Source organism: Lampetra fluviatilis, chromosome 55 (genome assembly GCF_964198595.1).
Source record: "Lampetra fluviatilis chromosome 55, kcLamFluv1.1, whole genome shotgun sequence".
In the NCBI taxonomy this organism is placed as follows: domain Eukaryota; kingdom Metazoa; phylum Chordata; class Hyperoartia; order Petromyzontiformes; family Petromyzontidae; genus Lampetra; species Lampetra fluviatilis.
In genome coordinates, this window is record NC_136329.1 from 9089467 (window position 1) to 9111966 (window position 22500).

The 22500-nt window shown below is 49.7% G+C and overlaps 1 protein-coding gene across 1 annotated transcript in view; it reads left to right on the plus strand.

The window, feature by feature from the left end:
- LOC144949975 (uncharacterized) overlaps positions 1 to 22500 on the plus strand; it is a 31776-nt gene that overhangs the window by 2249 nt on the left and 7027 nt on the right. Inside the window, exons 2-6 of the mRNA XM_078879965.1 lie at positions 2731 to 2836; positions 3986 to 4081; positions 5482 to 5628; positions 6829 to 8251; positions 14795 to 15020. Coding sequence (XP_078736091.1) covers positions 2731 to 2836; positions 3986 to 4081; positions 5482 to 5628; positions 6829 to 8251; positions 14795 to 15020 — 1998 coding nt within the window. The remainder of the gene's footprint in view (positions 1 to 2730; positions 2837 to 3985; positions 4082 to 5481; positions 5629 to 6828; positions 8252 to 14794; positions 15021 to 22500) is intronic.

The window sequence follows — 22500 nt, forward strand, 5'->3', positions numbered from 1 at the left end:
ATGTATTCTGTAGGTGTGTGTACTGTGTGTGTAATCTGTATGTGTGTGTGTACTGTGTGTATATGTACTGTGTATGTGTGTGTGTACTGTGTGTATATGTAGTGTGTGTGTGTACTGTGTGTATATGTAGTGTGTGTGTGTATTGTGTGTATATGTAGTGTGTGTGTGTACTGTGTGTATGTGTGTGTGTACTGTGTGTATATGTACTGTGTATGTGTGTGTGTACTGTGTGTATATGTAATTTGTGTGTATGTGTGTGCTCATGACCAGCTCCGGTTTGACAGCAGAGGTCTCACTCTGAATCAGTCGAACGGCATTTTCTTTTCATCGGCTGCGTAACGATGTGTGGAAGCTACCTGGTCTGTCGCTTCACACGAAGCTTCAGGTCTTCTCAGCCACAGTCATGCCCTCCCTTTTCTACGCTTTCGAAACATTAGAAACATTTAGGCTGGCCTGCCGACGATCCATCCTGGGTTAAACCAGGCAGGATTGTGTGAGGAGCTCACAGATCCTTGAAAGATCTGGACAAAGTCCCATTAGTGAGCTCCTCCGGCAGGCAAGGCTGCGTTGGCTGGGTCATGTAGCCCGCATGCCCAGCCACCGCATGCCTAAACAGCTTTTGTTTGGCAGGATCGAGGGGGCTAAACGGGCGCGGCACGGGCTAGAGAAGAGATGGAGTGATGTGGTACAGGAGGACGTGGAGCTGAGTGGACTTGCCGATGACTGGTACCAGCGGTGTCAAGATCGGCCTCTGTGGAGGAGGCTCGTGAAGGACGCTACTGGGCAATTGGAGGCAGTCGCCCTCCAGCAACAACGGAGGGCGGAGGAGCGACGCTCACAACAACGAGCGGAGCGCCGGGTGGCTAAAGCACAGCAAGTTGGCTCAGTAGGGGGCACTGGTGGTGCATCAGCCACTCATCTCGGTCATCTCAGTCAGTCAACCCATGGCACCTGCTGGGTCTGCCCCGTGACCTCCTGCCAGCGGGCGTTCGACACTTCACGTAGCCTCAAGGTGCACATGGCCTGGCACAAGCGTCGTGGTGACGTCACCGCCACTTAGTGGAGAATGGCGGTGGTTGTTGTTGTGTGTGTGTGTGTACTTTGAACTTATTTTGCACCGTACGTAGCCAACCGCGCTAATCTGTGGGTGTCTCTACGGGTCTGTTATGAAGAACTTAGTTTTTAATCGAGATTATTTAATAGTTCATAGCTCCAGTTGCTTCCTCGTATCGTAAGGAAATGAATGGTGCAGTGGGTAAACATCATCAATGGGGAGACAAAGGCAGCCAGGCATCGTACTGGCCACGACAACAACAAAAGCCGCCATTCGCCACTCAGTGGCGGTGATGTCACCACGGCGCTCGTACCAGGCCACGTGCACGCTGAGGCCACGTGATGTGTCGAAGGCTCGCTGGCAGGAGGTCACGGGACAGACCCCGGTGCTGTGGGTTGACCCAGGATGGATTGTCGGCAGGCCAGCCTGAAGTTCGTCAATCCAGATGATGATGATGATGATGATTTCAAAGTGCATCATAGCTCCAGGGACTTCCTCGAATTAATAACACTGGTCAACACACTTTTTCTGGCATAAGGTGTTCCAACGGTTCCAAATCTGGCATCAGTTTTTGTCCATCACATCAGGTTTTTGAGATATCAAATATTGCATTTTCAATAAAAACTGCAGAAGAAAAATATTAAATAGATGTGGATATCTACATAAAATGATATTATAAATGCACTATCCTAAAAATACAGCACCATATTTTAACACTAAAGCAGTCACTGACTCGCAACAACTTGCAATCATAAGTGACGGAGTTAATTTCGGGTAAAATCAATGAAAATGGGAATGGGGTATGCCGAGAGCATAATAAGTATAACCCGTAAAAACAAAGTTTTTCACTATAAATCTTTTATATGCATGGCGGCTAGAGTCCTCTCGTCCTCTGGCTTGAGATGGCTGCCACCTATGGGTCAGATGATTGCATTGCACTATTAAGCAATTGGTAATTAAATATAATATTTTTGTCCTAAAAAGTGTAACATTTTGGAAAAAATTTCACGAACATTAATTGTCACGCACAACGAGTCTGTGTGGAAAATGTCAGCTCGATTGGATCACGGCAAGTGGGTTAAAAAACGACCGAAAGATTTGCACGGTCCTAAGCAAGCAAGCGAACTTAATATAAAGGATTTAAAAACGAGATGTGATAGAGCAAATCTGAGATCAGATTTGGAATCGGCACCCTGAAATTAGTCTAGAACAGCTGCAAAAGTCCAGGCTAGAATTTTCTTTTTTTGACCTGTGTAATCGGACGGAAGCGCGTCCGGACACGCGCACGTGACGCGGCGGCCGCCATTTTTGTTCGATGGCCGCCATCTTTGTTCGATGGCAGTAGCCAAAAGCCGCCACCACCGCCGCTGCTACTGCTGCTGCTGCTACTACTGCTGCTACTACTGCTGCTGCTACTGCTGCTGCTACTGCTGCTGCTGCCGCCGCTGCTGCTGCCGCCGCTGCTACTGCTGCTACTACTGCTGCTACTACTGCTGCTGCTACTGCTGCTGCTGCTGCTGCCGCCGCTGCTGCTGCTGCGGGAAAGGCGACCGGAGTTCGCCTGCCGATTGTTTCAGGCCGGGGTGGCGCTTGCCCGAATTCTCAACTGCGCCCGCTAAGAGGGCGACGTTACCCCCCCCACCCTCCCCCCCCCTTCGCTTTGCTCCGCTTCTCAGATGGAGCCCCACGTCGCGTTCCCGTCCATCAAGCGAGAGCGCGACGCGGCCGACTCGTCTCCGGGCTCGGCGGAGCGACGCGGAGACTCCGGCGATGCCGCCGCTGGTGAGCTCCACGCGTCTCACCCTGGAGCCGTTGGCTCGTCGTTTAGTTTACCGATCGGCGTTCCCGTCAAGCGAGCACCCGGTGCGGTGCGGTGCGTCGTGAACTATACAACTATATCTTCTTGGTTCTTTCGGTAAAGTCACGTAATAAAGTAATAAAAAATTAACCAGTAAAAACAAAGTTTTTCACTCTAAATCCTTTATATGCGTGGCGGCTAGAGTCCTCTCGTCCTCTGGCTTGAGATGGCTGCCACCTATGGGTCAGATGATTGCCTGCCAACATTAAGCAATTGGTAATTAAATAAATAAATTTTTTTCCTAAAAAGTGTAAAGTTTTGGAGAAAAATTTTTTCACGAAAATAAATTGTCACGCACAACGAGTCTGTGTGCAAAATGTCAGCTCGATTGGATCACGGGAAGTGGGTTAAAAAACGACCGAAAGATTTGCACGGTCGTAAGCGCGCAAGCGAGCAAGCGAGTTAACTTAATATAAAGGATTTAAAAATAAAACATTATAAAATAATTCTCACGACGTTTCGGCCACAACGCAAGCAGCCATCCTCAGGTGGAGAACAGGTCATTCAGACTCTGTCTTCTGTCAATCTCGACAGACCTGTTCTCCACCTGAGGACGGCTGCTTGCGTTGTGGCCGAAACGTCGTGAGAATTATTTTATTATGTTTTATTTTTATTATTTCCATTCTACGTGATGACTTTACCGAAAGAACCAAGAAGATGAATCCCTGCAGTCACGAAAGCTTTACATCGAAATTTATGCAACTATATTTATATTTTTTCAACGAAACTAATTTTATTTGACCAGGTAAGGTCCCACTCGGCTAGGTAGCTACTTGCCAGAAGCGACCGGCCTATTTACAAATGATAGCTCAACGAAGTGGCTTATGTGCTGATGCTGCTGCTGCTGATGATGCTGCTGCTGCTACTGCTGCTACTGATGCTGCTGCTGATGATGATGCTGCTGATGCTGCTGCTGCTGATGATGCTGCTGCTGCTACTGATGCTGCTGCTGCTGTTGATGCTGCTGCTGCTGATGATGCTGCTGCTGCTGATGCTGCTGATGATGCTGCTGCTGCTGCTGATGATGATGCTGCTGCTGATGATGCTGCTGCTCATCTCGCGTGCCGTGCCAGCGCTGTGGAGCGAGTGGGACGTGGAGGAGAAGCCCAGCGCCGAGACTCTGCGGGCGGCGGCGGCGCTGGCGGTGAAGGACGAAGAGGGAAGCTGCGGTGAGCTTCACCCCGGGAGACGCACGCACCACACACCACCACACGCACCACCACACGCACCACCAACACGCACCACCACACCACCACACACCACACGCACCACCACACGCACCACCACACGCACCACCACACGCACCACACACCACACGCACCACCACACGCACCACCACACGCACCACCAACACGCACCACCACACCACCACACACCACACGCACCACCACACGCACCACCACACGCACCACCACACGCACCACACACCACCACACGCACCACACGCACCATACACAACACCACACACGCCCCACGCACCACCACACGCACCATACACAACACCACACACACCACACGCACCACCACACGCAACACCACACACGCACCACCAACACGCACCATACACAACACCACACACACCACACGCACCACCACACGCACCACCACACGCAACACCACACGCACCACCAACACGCACCATACACAACACCACACACACCACACGCACCACCACACGCACCACCACACGCAACACCACACACGCACCACACACGCACCACCACACGCACCACCACACGCACCACCAACACGCACCATACACAACACCACACACACCACACGCACCACCACACGCACCACCACACGCACCACCACACGCAACACCACACGCACCACCAACACGCACCATACACAACACCACACACACCACACACGCACCACCACACGCACCACCACACGCACCACCAACACGCACCATACACAACACCACACACACCACACGCACCACCACACGGTCACGCTCATTAGACCCTATCCAGAAATGAACCGCAGTACCTTGGCTGAGCTCGTCAAGAAACATCAACCATCACGCCACCTCCGATCATGATCTTCGCAGCAGCGGTTTTTGGCTGAGCCATCGCACAAAGACGGTGGTCAACGCGTGGCGCTTTCAGATGCGCTTCTGTGGCCGTCTGGAACGCTCTCCCTGTAAAGTCACGTAGGTAAAAAAAAAATTGAATTTTTTTTATAAATCACGACGTTTCGGAGGCAACACAAGCTTCCGTCTTCAGGTGGAACCGTCACAGCACGATAGCTGTATCAAGTAAAGAGCTTGTGTTGCCTCCGAAACGTCGTGATTTATTATTTTATTTTTATTATTTATCATTTTTATTATTTATTTTTTACCTACGCGACTTTACCGAAAGAACCAAGAAAACACCACCAGCTAGATCGACCAACTAATTTGTTTAGAACTGCTTGTTGTCGTCATCGTTGTCTTTAGTTTGTTGTCCCTCCACCTGCGATCGGCGCGGGTGGCTACGTACGGTGCGAGAGAGGTTCCCCGTAGACACGGGCCTCCGGAGCGTTGACACGCGGACGCGCCGCCTTCCGTTGTGTCGATTCGCAGTTCCGTGCTTGAGCATCGTCAAAGTGGAGGAGGAGGAGGAGGAGGAGAGCGACACTCCGGAGGAGCCGGAAGGTCGCCACGGAGATCCGGCCACCGAGGACCAAAACTTCATTGAGGTGGAGCTGTCGGATGAGGACATGTGCAAAGGTGGGAAGGGCGCACACATTTCATTCTGCCGCCATGCAAAGCGCACGCACAGACACGGACACGCACGCACGGACACACACGGAGATTCCACCCGCGTAGCCTCTGTTGGGCTGTTGGGGCCAGTGTTGTCGGTTGGGGCTAACAGCACTGCGAATTTTTTGTTTTATTATGTTTTATTTTTTATTATATTATTACTTCCCTTCTACGTGACTTTACCGAAAGAACCAAGAAGATGAAGCACTGCGAGTGGCTGCCTTGAGGTGCCATCTGTTGAGGGAGTTGCGCAAGGCGGTTCAGGGGCTTGAGATCGGGGAAAGCGCCGGGGCAGAGACGACCTCCCAAGCAAACTGCCGAGGGATTCATCTTCTTGGTTCTTTCGGCAAAGTCACGTAGAAGGGAAATAATAAAATAATAAAAAATAAAACATAATAAAATAATTCTCACGACGTTTCGGCCACAACGCAAGCAGCCGTCTTCAGGTGGAGAACAGGTCTGTCGAGTAGACATAGTCTGAATGGCACGCTCCAGGCTTGGAGCGACTATTTATGCTGGGATGGAGGGGCGAAGAGCGCCTTGACAAAATAATTTGCATATCAAGAGGAATTTTGCATATTTATGGTAAATGCAGATATGCGATTAGTACTACTTGTGAAATGCGTAGAAGGTTTGGCGAGGGGTTTAAAGTCATTATGCCCGTGCATTATGCAGGATTAGCAGTACCGCCACCTAGTGGTGGTGATGTCACCGCCACCTGGTGGTGGTGACGTCACCGCCACCTAGTGGTGGTGCCGTCACTGCCACCTAGTGGTGGTGACGTCACCGCCACCTAGTGGTGGTGACGTCACCGCCACCTAGTGGTGGTGACGTCACCGCCACCTAGTGGTGGTGCCGTCACCACCACCTAGTGGTGGTGACGTCACCTAGTGGTGGTGACGTCACCTAGTGGTGGTGACGTCACCTAGTGGTGGTGACGTCGACGCCACCTAGTGGTGGTGCCGTCACCACCTAGTGGTGGTGACGTCACCTAGTGGTGGTGACGTCACCTAGTGGTGGTGACGTCACCTAGTGGTGGTGACGTCACCACCACTAGGTGGCGGAGGGCGGCTGTCGTCGTTGACGAGTCTCCGTGCGTCTGCGTGGGGTGGGCGGGCGGCGCCTGGGGGGGTTTGAACTCTCGCGCGGATGTCTGCGTCGTCGCAGGCGAAGCGACGGACGAGCGCGACGGTGGACGCCTGTGCGCCGCGTGCGCCGATGACCCCGGCGGATACTTTGACGCGGAGCCACGAGGCGGCACAGACGACAACGGCGACGACTCGGGCAGTCGCACGCCGGGGGGCTGCGTGCGCTGCGGCGAGCCGCTCGGAGACCCTCCGGAGACGACGCCGCCGACGCCGGCACCGACGCCGCGTCGCGCCGGTGCCGGTGCCAAGGCGGAGCGCCGGGCGTCCCACGAATGCGCCGAATGCGGCCGCGCCTTCTCGAGCAACTCGAACCTGGTGCGGCACTCGCGCATCCACAGCGGCGAGCGTCCGTTCGCGTGCGCCGAGTGCGGCAAGGGCTTCGCCGACCCCTACCGGCTGAAGGCGCACGCCGCCACGCACTCGGGCGGGTGGCGGCACGCGTGCGCCGAGTGCGGGAAGGCCTTCTCGTGCCCCTCCAAGCTGAGGACCCACGCCGCCACGCACACGGGCGAGCGTCCGCACGTCTGCGGCCAGTGCGGCCGCGGCTTCTCGCAGCGCTCCAACCTCAAGCAGCACGCGCTGACGCACGCGGCCGAGAAGGCGCACGCGTGCGCCGAGTGCGGCAAGCGCTTCTCGCACCCCTCCTACCTGCGCGCGCACTCCATCACGCACACGGGGGACACGCGGCACTCGTGCGGCGAGTGCGGCAAGAAGTTCACGCGGCGCTCCAACCTGGAGGCGCACGCCCGCATCCACACGGGCGAGCGTCCGCACGCCTGCCCCGTGTGCGGCAAGCGCTTCCTGCACCGCTCCTACCTCAAGCTGCACGCCGCCACGCACACGGGCGAGCGTCCGCACGCCTGCGACGAGTGCGGCAAGCGCTTCACGCAGCGCTCCAACCTGGAGCGGCACGCCGCCATCCACGCGGGCGAGCGTCCGCACGCCTGCCCCGACTGCGGGAAGGCCTTCGCGCACCGCTACTACCTCAAGCAGCACTCGTACGTGCACGCCGGGGAGAGGCCCCACGCGTGCCCCGTCTGCGGCAAGGGCTTCGCCCACCCCTCGCTGCTGGAGAAGCACGCGGCGGCGCACGCCCCGTCCCCGCCTCACTCGTGCGGCGAGTGCGGCCGCGGCTTCGCGCACCGCTACAACCTGGAGGCCCACCGCAGGACGCACACGGGGGAGCGGCCGCACGCGTGCAAGGAGTGCGGGAAGCGCTTCGCGATGCAGTCCGGGCTCGAGCGTCACTTCCGCACGCACACGGGCGAGCGGGCATACGCGTGCGCCGAGTGCGGCAAGGCGTTCTCGCAGAGCTCGCACCTGCGGGTGCACGCGCGCACCCACACCGGCGAGCGGCCGTACGTGTGCCGGGAGTGCGGCAAGGGCTTCTCGCACAGCTCCAAGCTGCGGCGGCACGGCAAGGTGCACGCCGCCCGCTGCTGAGGCACAGTGGTGGTGGGGGGGGTGGTGGGGGTGGTGGGGGGGGGGGGGGGGTGGTGGTGGTGGTGGTGGGGGGGGGTGGTGGTGGGGGGAGTCTCGTAAGGTCACAGAGACCCATAGACCACTCGGACAGAGACCCAGAGACTGGCACCGAGACCCGTAGACTACTTGCACAGAGACCCATAGACTCATCACACAGAGACCCACAGACTACTCGCACAGAGACCCATAGACTGGCACAGAGACCCGTAGACTCGCACAGAGACCCATAGACTGGCACAGAGACCCACAGACTACTCACACAGAGACCCATAGACTCACACAGAGACCCATAGACTACTCGGACAGAGAGAGCCGTAGGCTCACACACAGACCCATAGACTCACATAGAGAACCCTTGACTCGCATAGAATTAGAATATCGGCTTTATCTCCACGCAACTATGAACATTACTCTCATATATCAGAGCGTTGCCATCTGCTGTGAGTGGACCAGAGTGCCACTTGAAGAACAATCGATCTCTGAGGTAGTTAATGTGAAAACCTCTTTGGTTCTTTGGGTAAAGTGACGTATAAAGATAAAATAGTAAATTAAATAATAGCATACTACGACGTTTCGATTGCAACACAAGCAATCGTCATCGGGTATAAATGAAATAGCAACAAAAATCTAACCAGAAAACTATAGACAGACATATAAGCAGGCAGATATCACCAAGATACACAGAGAGAGCAACACATAGGCACACAGAGAGAGAACGTCTCTGTGGCGAGGCCTTGTGTGCCTACGTGTTGCTCTCTCTCTGTGTATCTTGGTGATATCTGTCTGCCTATATGTCTGTCTATAGTATTTCTGTTTAGATTTTTGTTGCTATTTCATTTATACCCGATGACGATTGCTTGTGTTGCAATCGAAACGTCGTAGTATGCTAGTATTTGATTTATTATTTTATCTTCATACGTGACTTTACCGAAAGAACCACAGAGTAATTCCTGCAGTCACGAAAGCTCCAAAATTAAGATTGTGAAAACCACTGCGACTGTTGGCCATGCTGTGTGGACCAGAGCGGTCACTTGAAGATAGAAGGAACCTTGGAGGTAGTTCTGTTATATCCACTTCCACGTCACGATACCGGAGATTGAGGTCCGCGGGAGTGTTGGAAGCCAGGAAAAGGACCCATTGCATACGCATGTAAACTATGAACTGTTTTATTCTACCAGGTAAGGTCCACTGAGCCACGTGGCTCTTTCAGAAGCGACCTGGCGATGACAAACGCGAGAGAGAGAGACGTTGAACTTCAAATATATAACAGGCGTCGGGGTCGGGATGGAACCCACGACCTCCTGTACACCAGGCGAGGTAGTCAACATCTGGCCACCGTGATGATGATGAGAGACACAAACTCCAAATACACAGCAGCAGGCGTCGTCAGGATCGAGATCGAACCCACGACCTCCTGCGTACCAGGCGAGGTAGTCAACATCTCCTAGCCACCGTGATGATGAGAGAGAAACACAAACTCCAAATCTACAGCAGCAGGCGTCGTCAGGGTCTGGATTGAACCCACGACTTCCTGCGTACCAGGCGAGATAGTGAACATCTCCTAGCCACCGTGATGATGATGAGAGAGAGACACAAACTCCAAATACACAGCAGCAGGCGTCGTCAGGGTCGGGATGGAACCCACGACCTCCTGCGTACCAGGCGAGGTAGTCAACATCTCCTAGCCACCGTGATGATGATGATGAGAGAGAAACACAAACTCCAAATACACAGCAGGCGTCAGGGTCTGGATCGAACCCACGACCTCCTGCACACCAGGCGAGGTAGTCAACATCTCCCAGCCACCGTGATGAGAGAAACACAAACTCCAAATACACAGCATGCGTCAGGGTCGGGATAGAACCCACGACCTCCTGCACACCAGGCGAGGTAGTCAACATCTAGCCACCGTGGCGCCCAAGTCGTGAGCGCGCTGTCCAGGTGTGTGAACTCCTCCGCTCCACTCTCCACCACTGCCCCCCCAATCGCTCACCGCGGAGTGAGTGGGGGGTGAGTTCTCCTATAAACGCCACGTGTTGTGCTCATGGCGCGAATTGGACGAGATAAGGGACCGTCCATAAATGACGTCACGCGATTTTGGACGATTTTTGACCGCCCGCCCGCCCCCCCCTCCATCGTCACACGGCGTCACAAAAAGTCGGAAGGATTTGAAACGATGGCCCTCTTCTCTCCGCTCTCGAAGGTTCCGTGTCGTTGACGATGCGACAGTGGATTGTTGTCTTCTGCTGTTGGGGATTTCCTTTGGGTGGCGTAGAACTAAATGACTTTGCTCATAGTGCAGCTTTAAGCAATTAGTAGCGATGCTCTGTAGACGTGTGTGCGTGTGTGTGTATGTACATATACGGGGAGCGGTGGGTGTAGTGGTTAGCGCGCTGCACTACGAACTTGGCGACCCGGGTTCGATTCCCGCTCACGGCAAACACCAGTGACGATTTTATCTGAACCGGTCCTGGGCCTCCCCTAGGTCGACTCAGCCTCAAATGAGTACCTGTTGCAGTGTGTAAACATCGCCGCTAGGGAGACAAAGGCGGTCGGGCGTGGTGCTGGCCACCCACCCCCTCGTGTGCCGTTCCGGCCTTCATAGGTGCTCGCTCACAGCACTTGCCCCTACAGTCTGTTAAGGCTATACGGGGGATCTTTGTCTTTGTACATATACCTAGCTGTGCGTATGGTGACCAGTGATCAGGATCAGGACCGGTTCAGATAACACTGGTCCGGTTCAGATTACACTGGTCCGGTTCAGATAACACTGGTCAACACACTTTTTCTGGCATAAGGTATTCCAACGGTTTCAAGGTAATTTTAGGGTGCCGATTCCAAATCTGGCATCAGTTTTTGTCCATCACATCAGGTTTTTGAGATATCAAATATTGCATTTTCAATAAAAACTGCAGAAGAAAGATATTAAGTAAATGTGGATATCTACATAAAATGATATTATAAACGCACTCTCCTAAAAATACAGCGCCATATTTTAACACTAAAGCAGTCACCGACTCGCAACAACTTGCAATCATAAGTGACAGAGTTAATTTCAGGTAAAATCAATGAAAATGAGGTATGCCGAGAGCATAAAAATGAGATGTGATAGAGCAAATCTGTGATCAGATTTGCAATCGGCACCCTGAAATTAGTCTAAAACAGCTGCAAAAGTCCAGGCCAGAAAAAAAAAATGCTCACCAGTGTTATTTTAGAATACGACGTTTCGATTGCAACACAAGCAACCATCATCAGCTACGAATGAACGAGCTGACAAACATAGCGAACTTAGAAATAAAATGCGATACAACCCAGAGAGTCGCAAAAGTCCAGGCCAGAAATTCTTTTTTGACCAGTTTTATTATCTGAACCGGTCCTGGGGCTCCTCCCCTAAGTAGACTCAGCCTCTAATGAGTACCTGGTGCGGTGGGTAGTAAACATCGCCACTGGGGAGACAAAGAGAGAGAGGGAGACGCAGACTCCAAATGTGCGGAGTTGGGATCGAACCCACGACCTGTATACCAGGCGAGGGAGTTGACATCTTGGCAACACGACGCCCCGAATAGCACTGCGTGGCACATTGGAGATGTTGGTTGGGGTGTCGCTTTGCCTAGGAGCTCCCCCAGTGGCATCCATCCCTCCGCATCGCTAATAAACCACACAGTGTAACCGATGTTCACCAAGAACATCCCCCCAAAATGTTCTTAGGTTTTTTCGGTAAAGTCGCGTAGGTAAAACATTTAAATTAATAAAAGTAAAATAAAATAAAAATCACGACGTTTCGGAGGCAACACAAGCCTCCGTCTTCAGGTGGAACCGTCACAGCACGATAGCTGTATCAAGTGAGAGAAATTATAGAGACACGGTTTTCCTGTAATTTCTCTCACTTGATACAGCAATCGTGCTGTGACCGTTCCAACTGAAGACGGAGGCTTGTGTTGCCTCCGAAACGTCGTGATTTTTATTTTATTTTTATTTTACTTTTATTAATTTTGATGTTTTACCTACGCGACTTAACCGAAAAAACCTAAGAATATGAATCCTTGCAGTCACGAAAGCTTCAAATCTAGAATCCCCCAAATGCTCAAAACAATCGCCCTGCAAATCACTCAACACCACAGTAGCAGCAGCAGCACTATCACCACCACCCACACTACCCCCTACTGCAAACACCTCTTGCCAAGCTCCCTTGAGACTCTCCGTGAGGCTTTCCTGGCCCTAAACCAATCGAGCCGGTCACAACAACAACAACACGAGTGTTAACAATAAAAGATATGTAAGTAATGGAATATGAATCCACTTTCTCCCGCAATTGCCCCCCTCTCCCTCCCTTGATCTCTTCCCCAGACATCCACAGCACGATGAAGGTTCCTCTTGCTGGGGGGGGTCCCAATGCCTCCTCCCAGCCCTCCTGTCTTGTAACGTGTCGCTCGTATTGCGGTCCGCGTAATGCCGCCCGTCTCTGCTGGGGGCTGGCGGTAGGACCGGTGCCAAACAGGTCCCTGCGGGGTGGGCTGGTAGGAACGAACAAATACGATACGAAGGGAGAGTTTGAGGCCTAGTTCTAGGCTTTAGGCCTAGCTGTAGGCTTTAGGCCGCTGTGAGTTAATTTTAATTTAAATGTTTTAATTATTAATGTAAAAGCTTTAAATGTAAATGTTTCTATTTAAAAAAAACATCAGGGAATGTAACATTGTTAAACATTAACTCCCTTTAACACACGCGGGGGTACGATACGAAGGGAGAGTTTGAGGCCTAGTTCTAGGCTTTAGGCCTAGCTGTAGGCTTTAGGCCGCTGTGAGTTAATTTTTAATTTAAATGTTTTAATTAAAAACTATCTCAGGGAATTATAAGGGAATGTTACACTTGTTTAGCCAGGGAAGCCTCACTGAGTCTAAAGGTTTTTGTAGGGTCCTGCCAAGTGTTTGCAGTAGGGGGCCATGTTGCTACACCTAATCGGACATCGGACGGACGGACGATATAATCTATTGTAGACTGGTTCACTTCGTTCCTACCGGTATAAACAAATCGCCTCTTGACACCGCCTCTTTGCCCGCAGAGGACCGTGTAAGCGGAGCAATTGGTTAAAGCTAGAGGGAAGGAAGTTCTGGTAAAGAAATCCGCGAGTTGAAGCCCGCTAAGCACGGGGATAGAAGGGGAAATATCCGAGGGGTGGACAAAATCCACACTCGTGACGATACCCAACAAAGGAGGTCTCATAGATTCTAAAAAAATTAACCCGTAAAAGCAAAGTTTTTCACTGTAAATCTTTTATATGCGTGGCGGCTAGAGTCCTCTCGTCCTCTGGCTTGAGATGGCTGCCACCTATGGGTCAGATGATTGCCTGCCACCATTAAGCAATTGGTAATTAAATATAAAAAAAATTCCCCTAAAAAGTGTTACATTTTGGAAAAAAATTTTCACGAAAATTAATTGTCACGCACAACGAGTCTGTGTGCAAAATGTCAGCTCGATTGGATCACGGGAAGTGGGTTAAAAAACGACCGAAAGATTTGCACGGTCGTAAGCGCGCAAGCAAGCAAGCGAACTTAATATAAAGGATTTAAAAATAGATGACAACGATGGCACTAATGAGCTACGTGTGTGCAAGGTACTGATGAGAGTACTATTACATTGATTAAAAGCGCAGACTGAGGATCGTTTGGTGGATGAACAGGCAGGGTTTAGGAAAGCTAGCAACACAGTTTAGGAAAGGTAGGGACACAGTACAGAAAATATTGATGTTAAGGCTTAAAGCAGAGAAAGCAAAGATAATAGGTTGGTTTACAACTGTATCAAGTAAATGAGAAATTCCAAGAGATCCGACCCCGTATTTATTTACTTGATACAGCGAGCGTGCTGTGACGGTTCCACCTGAAGACGGAGGCTTGTGTTGCCTCCGAAACGTCGTGATTTTAATTTTTATTTTTTACCTACGTGACTTTACCGAAAAAACCCAGGAATATGAATCTTTGCAGTCACGAAAGCTTCAAATCTAGAATGGTTTACAACTAGTTTCATACATTTCCAGAAAGCATTCGATTCGACGAAGCAAGATCTAACGCGGGCAACATTAAAATCATGCAGAGAATGGGAAAAGGCCGAGATTTTACAGGGTGTTGGTGAAGGGTCAAAGTCGGCAAGGAAAGTTTGGACGGGAAGTAGAAGAACGGTTCCCAACAACAATCACCAAACGTACTGGGAAAGAGCGATGGATGCCATGCGTGGCACACTGGCAAACGAGGTACCAATGGAGTGTTGTTGTTGTTGTTCTTCTTCTTGGTTCTTTCGGTAAAGTCACGTAGACGGGAAGTAATAAAATAATAAAAATAAAACACAATAAAATAATTCTCACGACGTTTCGGCCACAACGCAAGCAGCCGTCTTCAGGTGAAAACCAGGTCCGTCGAGGCGACAGACTCTTACTTCCCTTCTACGTGACTTTACCGAAAGAACCAAGAAGATGAATCCCTGCAGTCACGAAAGAAGCTTTAAATCGAAAGTTGTTGTTGTTGTTATTGTTCGGGGAAAGTTTGGAAGGGATTGGAAAGAGAGAAAGAGCTCACGGGGAATGTCTTGACGACGACATCACAAGAGATTGGTGCCAGAGAGACGTGGCCACCGCTTGGGCGGATTGGAACGACAAGACCCAAGAGGAAAGTGGAAAAGAACAAAATTACGAAATGCGAAGTGGGCCCCTACAGGCTCTCTGCGCAGCCATGGATTGGGGTGATGTTGATGCACTACGCTATACACTACACTATATACTACACTATACTACTACTATACACTACACTATACACTACACTATACACTACACTATACACTACACTATACTACTATACACTACACTATACACTACACTATATACTACGCTATATACTACACTATACTACTACTATACACTACGCTATACACTACACTATATACTACACTATACACTACTATACACTATACTATACACTACGCTATACACTACACTATATACTACACTATACACTACTATACACTACACTATACATTACACTATATACTACTATACACTACTATACACTATACTATACACTATACACTACGCTATATACTACACTATATACCACACTATACTACTATATACTATACACTATATACTACTATACACTACGCTATACACTACGCTATACACTGCACTATACTACTACTATACACTACACTATATACTACGCTATACACTACACTATACACTACTATACACTACACTATACACTACACTATACACTACTATACACTACACTATACACTACACTATATACTACACTATACTACTACTATACACTACGCTCTACACTACACTATATACTACACTATACTACTACTATACACTACACTATACACTACGCTATACACTACGCTATATACTACTATACACTACACTATATACTACACTATATACTACACTATACTACTATATACTATACACTACGCTATACACTACGCTATACACTACTCTATACACTGCACTATACACTACACTATATACTACACTATACTACTACTATACACTACGCTCTACACTACACTATATACTACTATACACTACTATACACTATACTATACACTACGCTATACACTACACTATATACTACACTATACTACTATATACTATACACTATATACTACTATACACTACGCTATACACTACGCTATACACTACTCTATACACTGCACTATACACTACACTATACACTACACTATACTACTACTATACACGACACTATACACTACACACTACACTATACTACTACACACTACACTCCTATACACTACACTATATACTACACTAACTACTACTATACACTACACTATACACTACGCTATACACGACACTATACACTACACACTACACTATACTACTACTGTACACGACACTATACACTACACTATACACTACGCTATATACTACTATACACTACACTATACACTACTATACACTATACTATACACTACTATACACTATACTATACACTACTATACACTATACTATACACTACTATACACTACACTATACTACTACTATACACTACACTATACACTACGCTATACACGACACTATACACTACACTATACACTACACTATACACTACACTATACACTACACTATACACTACACTACTACTGGACACGACACACTACACTATACTACTGCTGTATGGACAGCGTGCATGACGCTTGCCCAGACAAAGGGGACTTCCCCTTACAGACTATAAAACCAGCACCACCACCTCCTCACCACCACCACCACCTTCCACTCAAGCCAACAACTCTCCTTACTACAGGTAAAGTGAAGTTCAATGTTCATTTATTCCATTTATTTATTTATTTTCTGTGTCTTGGTTTTTTTGTATGCTTTAATGCATGTAATTACTGTAAACTTCGTGTAGAAATGCTTTACAGTGAGACATTTCTTGTGTCTGGAACCAATTGATGTCATCTTCTTGGTTCTTTCGGTAAAGTCGTCACGTAGAAGGGAAATAATAAAATAATAAAAATAAAATACAATTCTCACGACGTTTCGGCCACAACGCAAGCAGCCGTCCTCAGGTGAAGAACAGGTCTGTCGAGAAGACAGTCTGAATGAAACACCACCAGGCTTGGAGCGACTATTTAAGCTGCTGGGTTGGAGGGGGGGAGAGCGCCTTGACAAAATAATTTGCGTATCGTTTTTGCGAAACGTCGTGAGAATTGTATTTTATTATTTCCCTTCTACGTGACTTTAGCGAAAGAACCAAGAAGATGAATCCCTGGAGTCACGAAAGCTTTAAATCGAAATTTTATGTTTTATTTTTATTATTTTATTATTTCCCTTCTACGCGACTTTGCCGAAAGAACCAATAAGATGAATCCCTGCAGTCACGAAAGCTTTAAATCGAAAATTTATTGTTTTATTTTTATTTTATTATTTCCCTTCTACGTGACTTTACCGAAAGAAGCAAGAAGACGAATCCCTGCAGTCATGAAAGCTTTAAATCGAAAATTTATTGTTTTATTTTAATTACTTTATAATGTTTTATTTTTATTATTTTATGTTTTATTATTTAATGTTCAGAAATGTTTCATTATTTATTATTATATTATGTTTTATTTTTATTATTTTATTATTTCCCTTCTACGTGACTTTACCGAAAGAACCAAGAAGATGAATCCCTGCAGTCACGAAAGCTTTAAATCGAAAATTTATTATGTTTTATTTTAATTACTTTATAATGTTTTATTTTTATTATTTTATTAAGTTTTATTATTTAATGTTCAGAAATGTTTCATTTTTTATTATTATATTATGTTTTATTTTTATTATTTTATTATTTTCCTTCTACGTGATGACTTCACCGAAAGAACCAAGTTAGACGTCGTCTTCATGAACCCGCCTGGGCGTGCGTTTGTACGCGCGTCCATCTCGTCGGGTGGTGGAGGGTTCGAAGGAGATGATCGTGGACTGTGGTGAGTTCAGTCGGCCATGGTGTCACCCGACTGACGGTGCAGCTTGACCAGCATCACGGTGTAGACTCAAGACGTCTTGGCCTGCATCGAGATGTCTTGGCATGCATCAAGACGTCTTGGCATGCATCACGGTGTAGACTCAAGACGTCTTGACATGCATCACGGTGTAGACTCAAGACGTCTTGGCCTGCATCGAGATGTCTTGGCATGCATCAAGACGTCTTGGCATGCATCACGGTGTAGACTCAAGACGTCTTGGCATGCATCGAGACGTCTTGGCATGCATCAAGACGTCTTGGCATGCATCACGGTGTAGACTCAAGACGTCTTGGCATGCATCGAGACGTCTTGGCCTCCATCAAGACGTCTTGGCATGCATCACGGTGTAGACTCAAGACCTCTTGACCCCCCATCACGGTGTAGACTCAAGACGTCTTGGCCTGCATCAAGACGTCTTGACCCCCATCACGGTGTCTTGACCCCCATCAAGACGTCTTGACCCCCATCAAGAGGTCTTGACCCCCATCACGGTGTAGACTCAAGACGTCTTGACCCCCATCAAGACGTCTTGACCCCCATCAAGATGTCTTGACCCCCATCAAGACGTCTTGACCCCCATCAAGAGGTCTTGACCCCCATCACGGTGTAGACTCAAGACGTCTTGACCCCCATCAAGACGTCTTGACCCCCATCAAGATGTCTTGACCCGCATCACGGTGTAGACTCAAGACGTCTTGGCCTGCATCAAGACGTCTTGGCCTGCATCACAGTGTAGACTTGAGACGTCTTGACCCCCATCAAGACGTCTTGACCCGCATCACGGTGTAGACTCAAGACGTCTTGGCCCCCATCAAGACGTCTTGGCATGCATCACGGTGTAGACTTGAGACGTCTTGGCCCCCATCAAGACGTCTTGACCCCCATCATCACGGTGTAGACTTGAGACGTCTTGGCCCCCATCAAGACGTCTTGACCCCCATCATCACGGTGTAGACTTGAGACGTCTTGTCCTGCATCAAGACGTCTTGGCCCCATCATCACGGTGTAGACTTGAGACGTCTTGGCCTGCATCTTGTCGCTCGGCGCGTTTCGATCCCTCCATCTTGAGGTGGAGGCGCCTGTGACAGAGCCGGGTGAGTGGTGGGTGAGTGAGTGGTGAGTGAGTGAGTGAGTGGTGAGTGAGTGAGTAGTGGAGTGGTGAGTGAGTGGTGAGTAGTGAGTGAGTGGTGAGTGAGTGGTGAGTGGGTGGTGAGTGGGTGAGTGAGTGGGTGGTGAGTGGGTGGGTGAGTGAGTGAGTGGGTGAGTGAGTGGTGAGTGGGTGGTGAGTGGGTGAGTGAGTGGGTGGTGAGTGGGTGGTGGGTGAGTGGGTGGTGAGTGGGTGGTGAGTGAGTGAGTGAGTAGTGGAGTGGTGAGTGGGTGGGTGAGTGAGTGGGTGAGTGGTGAGTGAGTGGTGAGTGGGTGGTGAGTGGGTGGTGAGTGGGTGGTGAGTGAGTGGTGAGTGGGTGGTGAGTGGTGAGTGAGTGAGTGGGTGAGTGAGTGAGTGGGTGAGTGAGTGAGTAGTGGAGTGGTGAGTGGGTGGGTGAGTGAGTGGGTGGTGAGTGGGTGAGTGGTGAGTGAGTGGTGAGTGGGTGGTGAGTGGGTGGTGAGTGGGTGGTGAGTGAGTGAGTGGGTGAGTGAGTGAGTAGTGGAGTGGTGAGTGGGTGGGTGAGTGAGTGGGTGAGTGAGTGGTGAGTGGGTGGTGAGTGGGTGGTGAGTGAGTGGTGAGTGGGTGGGTGGTGAGTGGTGAGTGGGTGGTGAGTGAGTGGGTGGTGAGTGAGTGGTGAGTGAGTGGTGAGTGAGTGAGTAGTGGGTGGTGAGTGAGTGGTGAGTGGGTGGTGAGTGAGTAAGTGACTGGTGAGTGAGTGGTGAGTGGGTGGTGAGTGGGTGAGTGGTGAGTGAGTGGTGAGTGAGTGGTGAGTGGGTGGTGAGTGGGTGGTGAGTGGGTGGTGAGTGAGTGGTGAGTGGGTGGTGAGTGGGTGGGTGGTGAGTGGTGAGTGGGTGGTGAGTGAGTGGGTGGTGAGTGGTGAGTGAGTGGTGAGTGAGTGAGTAGTGGGTGGTGAGTGAGTGGGTGGTGAGTAAGTGACTGAGTGGTGAGTGAGTGGTGAGTGAGTGGTGAGTGGGTGGTGAGTGGGTGAGTGGTGAGTGAGTGGTGAGTGGGTGGTGAGTGGGTGGTGAGTGAGTGAGTGAGTAGTGAGTGGGTGGGTGGTGAGTAGTGGAGTGGTGAGTGGGTGGGTGAGTGAGTGGTGAGTGGGTGAGTGAGTGGTGAGTGGGTGGTGAGTGGGTGGTGAGTGAGTGAGTGGGTGAGTGAGTGGGTGGTGAGTGAGTAAGTGACTGAGTGGTAGAGTGAGTTAGTGGTGAGTGAGTGGGTGGTGAGTGGGTGGTAGAGTGACTGAGTGAGTGTTGAGGGAGTGAGTGAGTGGTAGAGTGAGTTAGTTGTGAGTGAGTGAGTAGTGAGTGGGTGGTGAGTGGGTGGGTGAGTGAGTGGTGAGTGGGTGAGTGAGTGGTGAGTGGGTGGTGAGTGGGTGGTGAGTGAGTGAGTGGGTGGTGAGTGAGTAAGTGACTGAGTGGTAGAGTGAGTTAGTGGTGAGTGAGTGGGTGGTAGAGTGACTGAGTGAGTGTTGAGGGAGTGAGTGAGTGGTAGAGTGAGTTAGTTATGAGTGAGTGAGTAGTGAGTGGGTGGTGAGTGGGTGAGTGAGTGAGTGAGTGGGTGAGTGAGTGAGTGAGTGGGTGGTGAGTGAGTAAGTGACTGAGTGGTAGAGTGAGTTAGTGGTGAGTGAGTGGGTGGTGAGTGGGTGAGTGAGTGAGTGGGTGGTGAGTGGGTGGTAGAGTGACTGAGTGAGTGTTGAGGGAGTGAGTGGTAGAGTGAGTTAGTTGTGAGTGAGTGAGTAGTGAGTGGGTGGTGAGTGGGTGAGTGAGTGAGTGGGTGAGTGAGTGAGTAAGTGACTGAGTGGTAGAGTGAGTTAGTGGTGAGTGAGTGAGTAGTGAGTGGGTGGTGAGTGAGTGGGTGGTGAGTGGTGAGTGAGTGGTGAGTGAGTAAGTGAGTGAGTGGTAGAGTGAGTTAGTGGTGAGTGAGTGAGTGAGTGGGTGGTAGAGTGAGTTAGTGGTGAGTGAGTTAGTGGTGAGTGGGTGGGTGAGTGAGTGGTGAGTGAGTGAGTGAGTGGTGAGTGACTGAGTGGTGAGTGACTGAGTGAGTGTTGAGGGAGTGAGTGAGTGGGTGGTGAGTGAGTGGGTGAGTGAGTGGTAGAGTGAGTTAGTGGTGAGTGAGTGGGTGGGTGAGTGAGTGGGTGGGTGAGTGAGTGGTGAGTGAGTGAGTGGTGAGTGACTGAGTGACTGAGTGGGTGGTGAGTGAGTGGTAGAGTGAGTGAGTGGTGAGTGAGTGGGTGGTGAGTGAGTAAGTGACTGAGTGGTAGAGTGAGTTAGTGGTGAGTGAGTGGGTGGTGAGTGGGTGGTAGAGTGACTGAGTGAGTGTTGAGGGAGTGAGTGAGTGGTAGAGTGAGTTAGTTGTGAGTGAGTGAGTGGTGAGTGGGTGGTGAGTGAGTGGTGAGTGACTGAGTGGTAGAGTGAGTTAGTTGTGAGTGAGTGAGTGGTGAGTGGGTGGTGAGTGGTGAGTGACTGAGTGGTAGAGTGAGTTAGTGGTGAGTGAGTGAGTGGTGAGTGGGTGGTGAGTGAGTGGTGAGTGACTGAGTGGTAGAGTGAGTTAGTGGTGAGTGAGTGAGCGGGTGAATGAGTGAATCTATTTAATTCCATCACAATACGTAACTTGCAACACCTCACCCATCATCATCCTTAAGGGAAAGAACGGTGATCCGATCTCTGACCCCCAGGAACGTTTCCCGTGGTCCAACGCTCCATTCTCTGTCCGTCTGCTACAGCAGAGGTGTAGGGGATTCCAACAGGACCTCACACCTCTGCTGTGTTGACCTGGTCAAGGCCTATGATATCGATCAGTATGCCTGGGCTCTGGGTTGTTCTTCCAGATATTGGTGGTGTCAGTGACCAATCTTAATTTTGGAGCTTTCGTGACTGCAGCAATTATTCTTTGTTTCTTTCGGTTAAGTCACGTCTAAAGATAAAACAATAAAATAAAATAATAGCGACGTTTCGATTACAACACAAGCAATCGTCATCAGGCATAAAAGAAATAGCAACAAAAATCTAACTGTCTATAGTTTTCTAGTTAGATTTTTGTTGCTATTTCTTTTATGCCTGATGACGATTGCTTGTGTTGTAATCGAAACGTCGCTATTATTTTATTTTAATTTATTATTTTATCTTTAGACGTGACTTAACCGAAAGAAACAAAGAATAAGGTGTCAGTGACCGTCTGCTCCCAAATCAGTTCGGGGGCTTTGCATTGGTGAGCGGCAGGCCCAGATGGAGCTAGACTTCGGCAAGGTAATCTATCCTTTTTACCGGGTAAAAGGGTAAAGGTATCGACATGCCAAGGGGTAAGGTAAAGGGTACAGGGTAAAGGTAGCGTGAAGTATTACCCGGTAAATACGGCGCCTTGTTTACCGCTAGAAGCTCCGTGGCGCAGTCCGTGGCCTCCATTTAATAAGTAATATTTACAATCATATAGTTTTTTAAACACGCTTTAATGAAATGTACCGTGCTAGTAATGGCAGAACTTCACGACTCCAGGAAGTGGCCCCAAAGCTTGCCATAACGTAAGGGGCCGTGCCCAATTACAGCC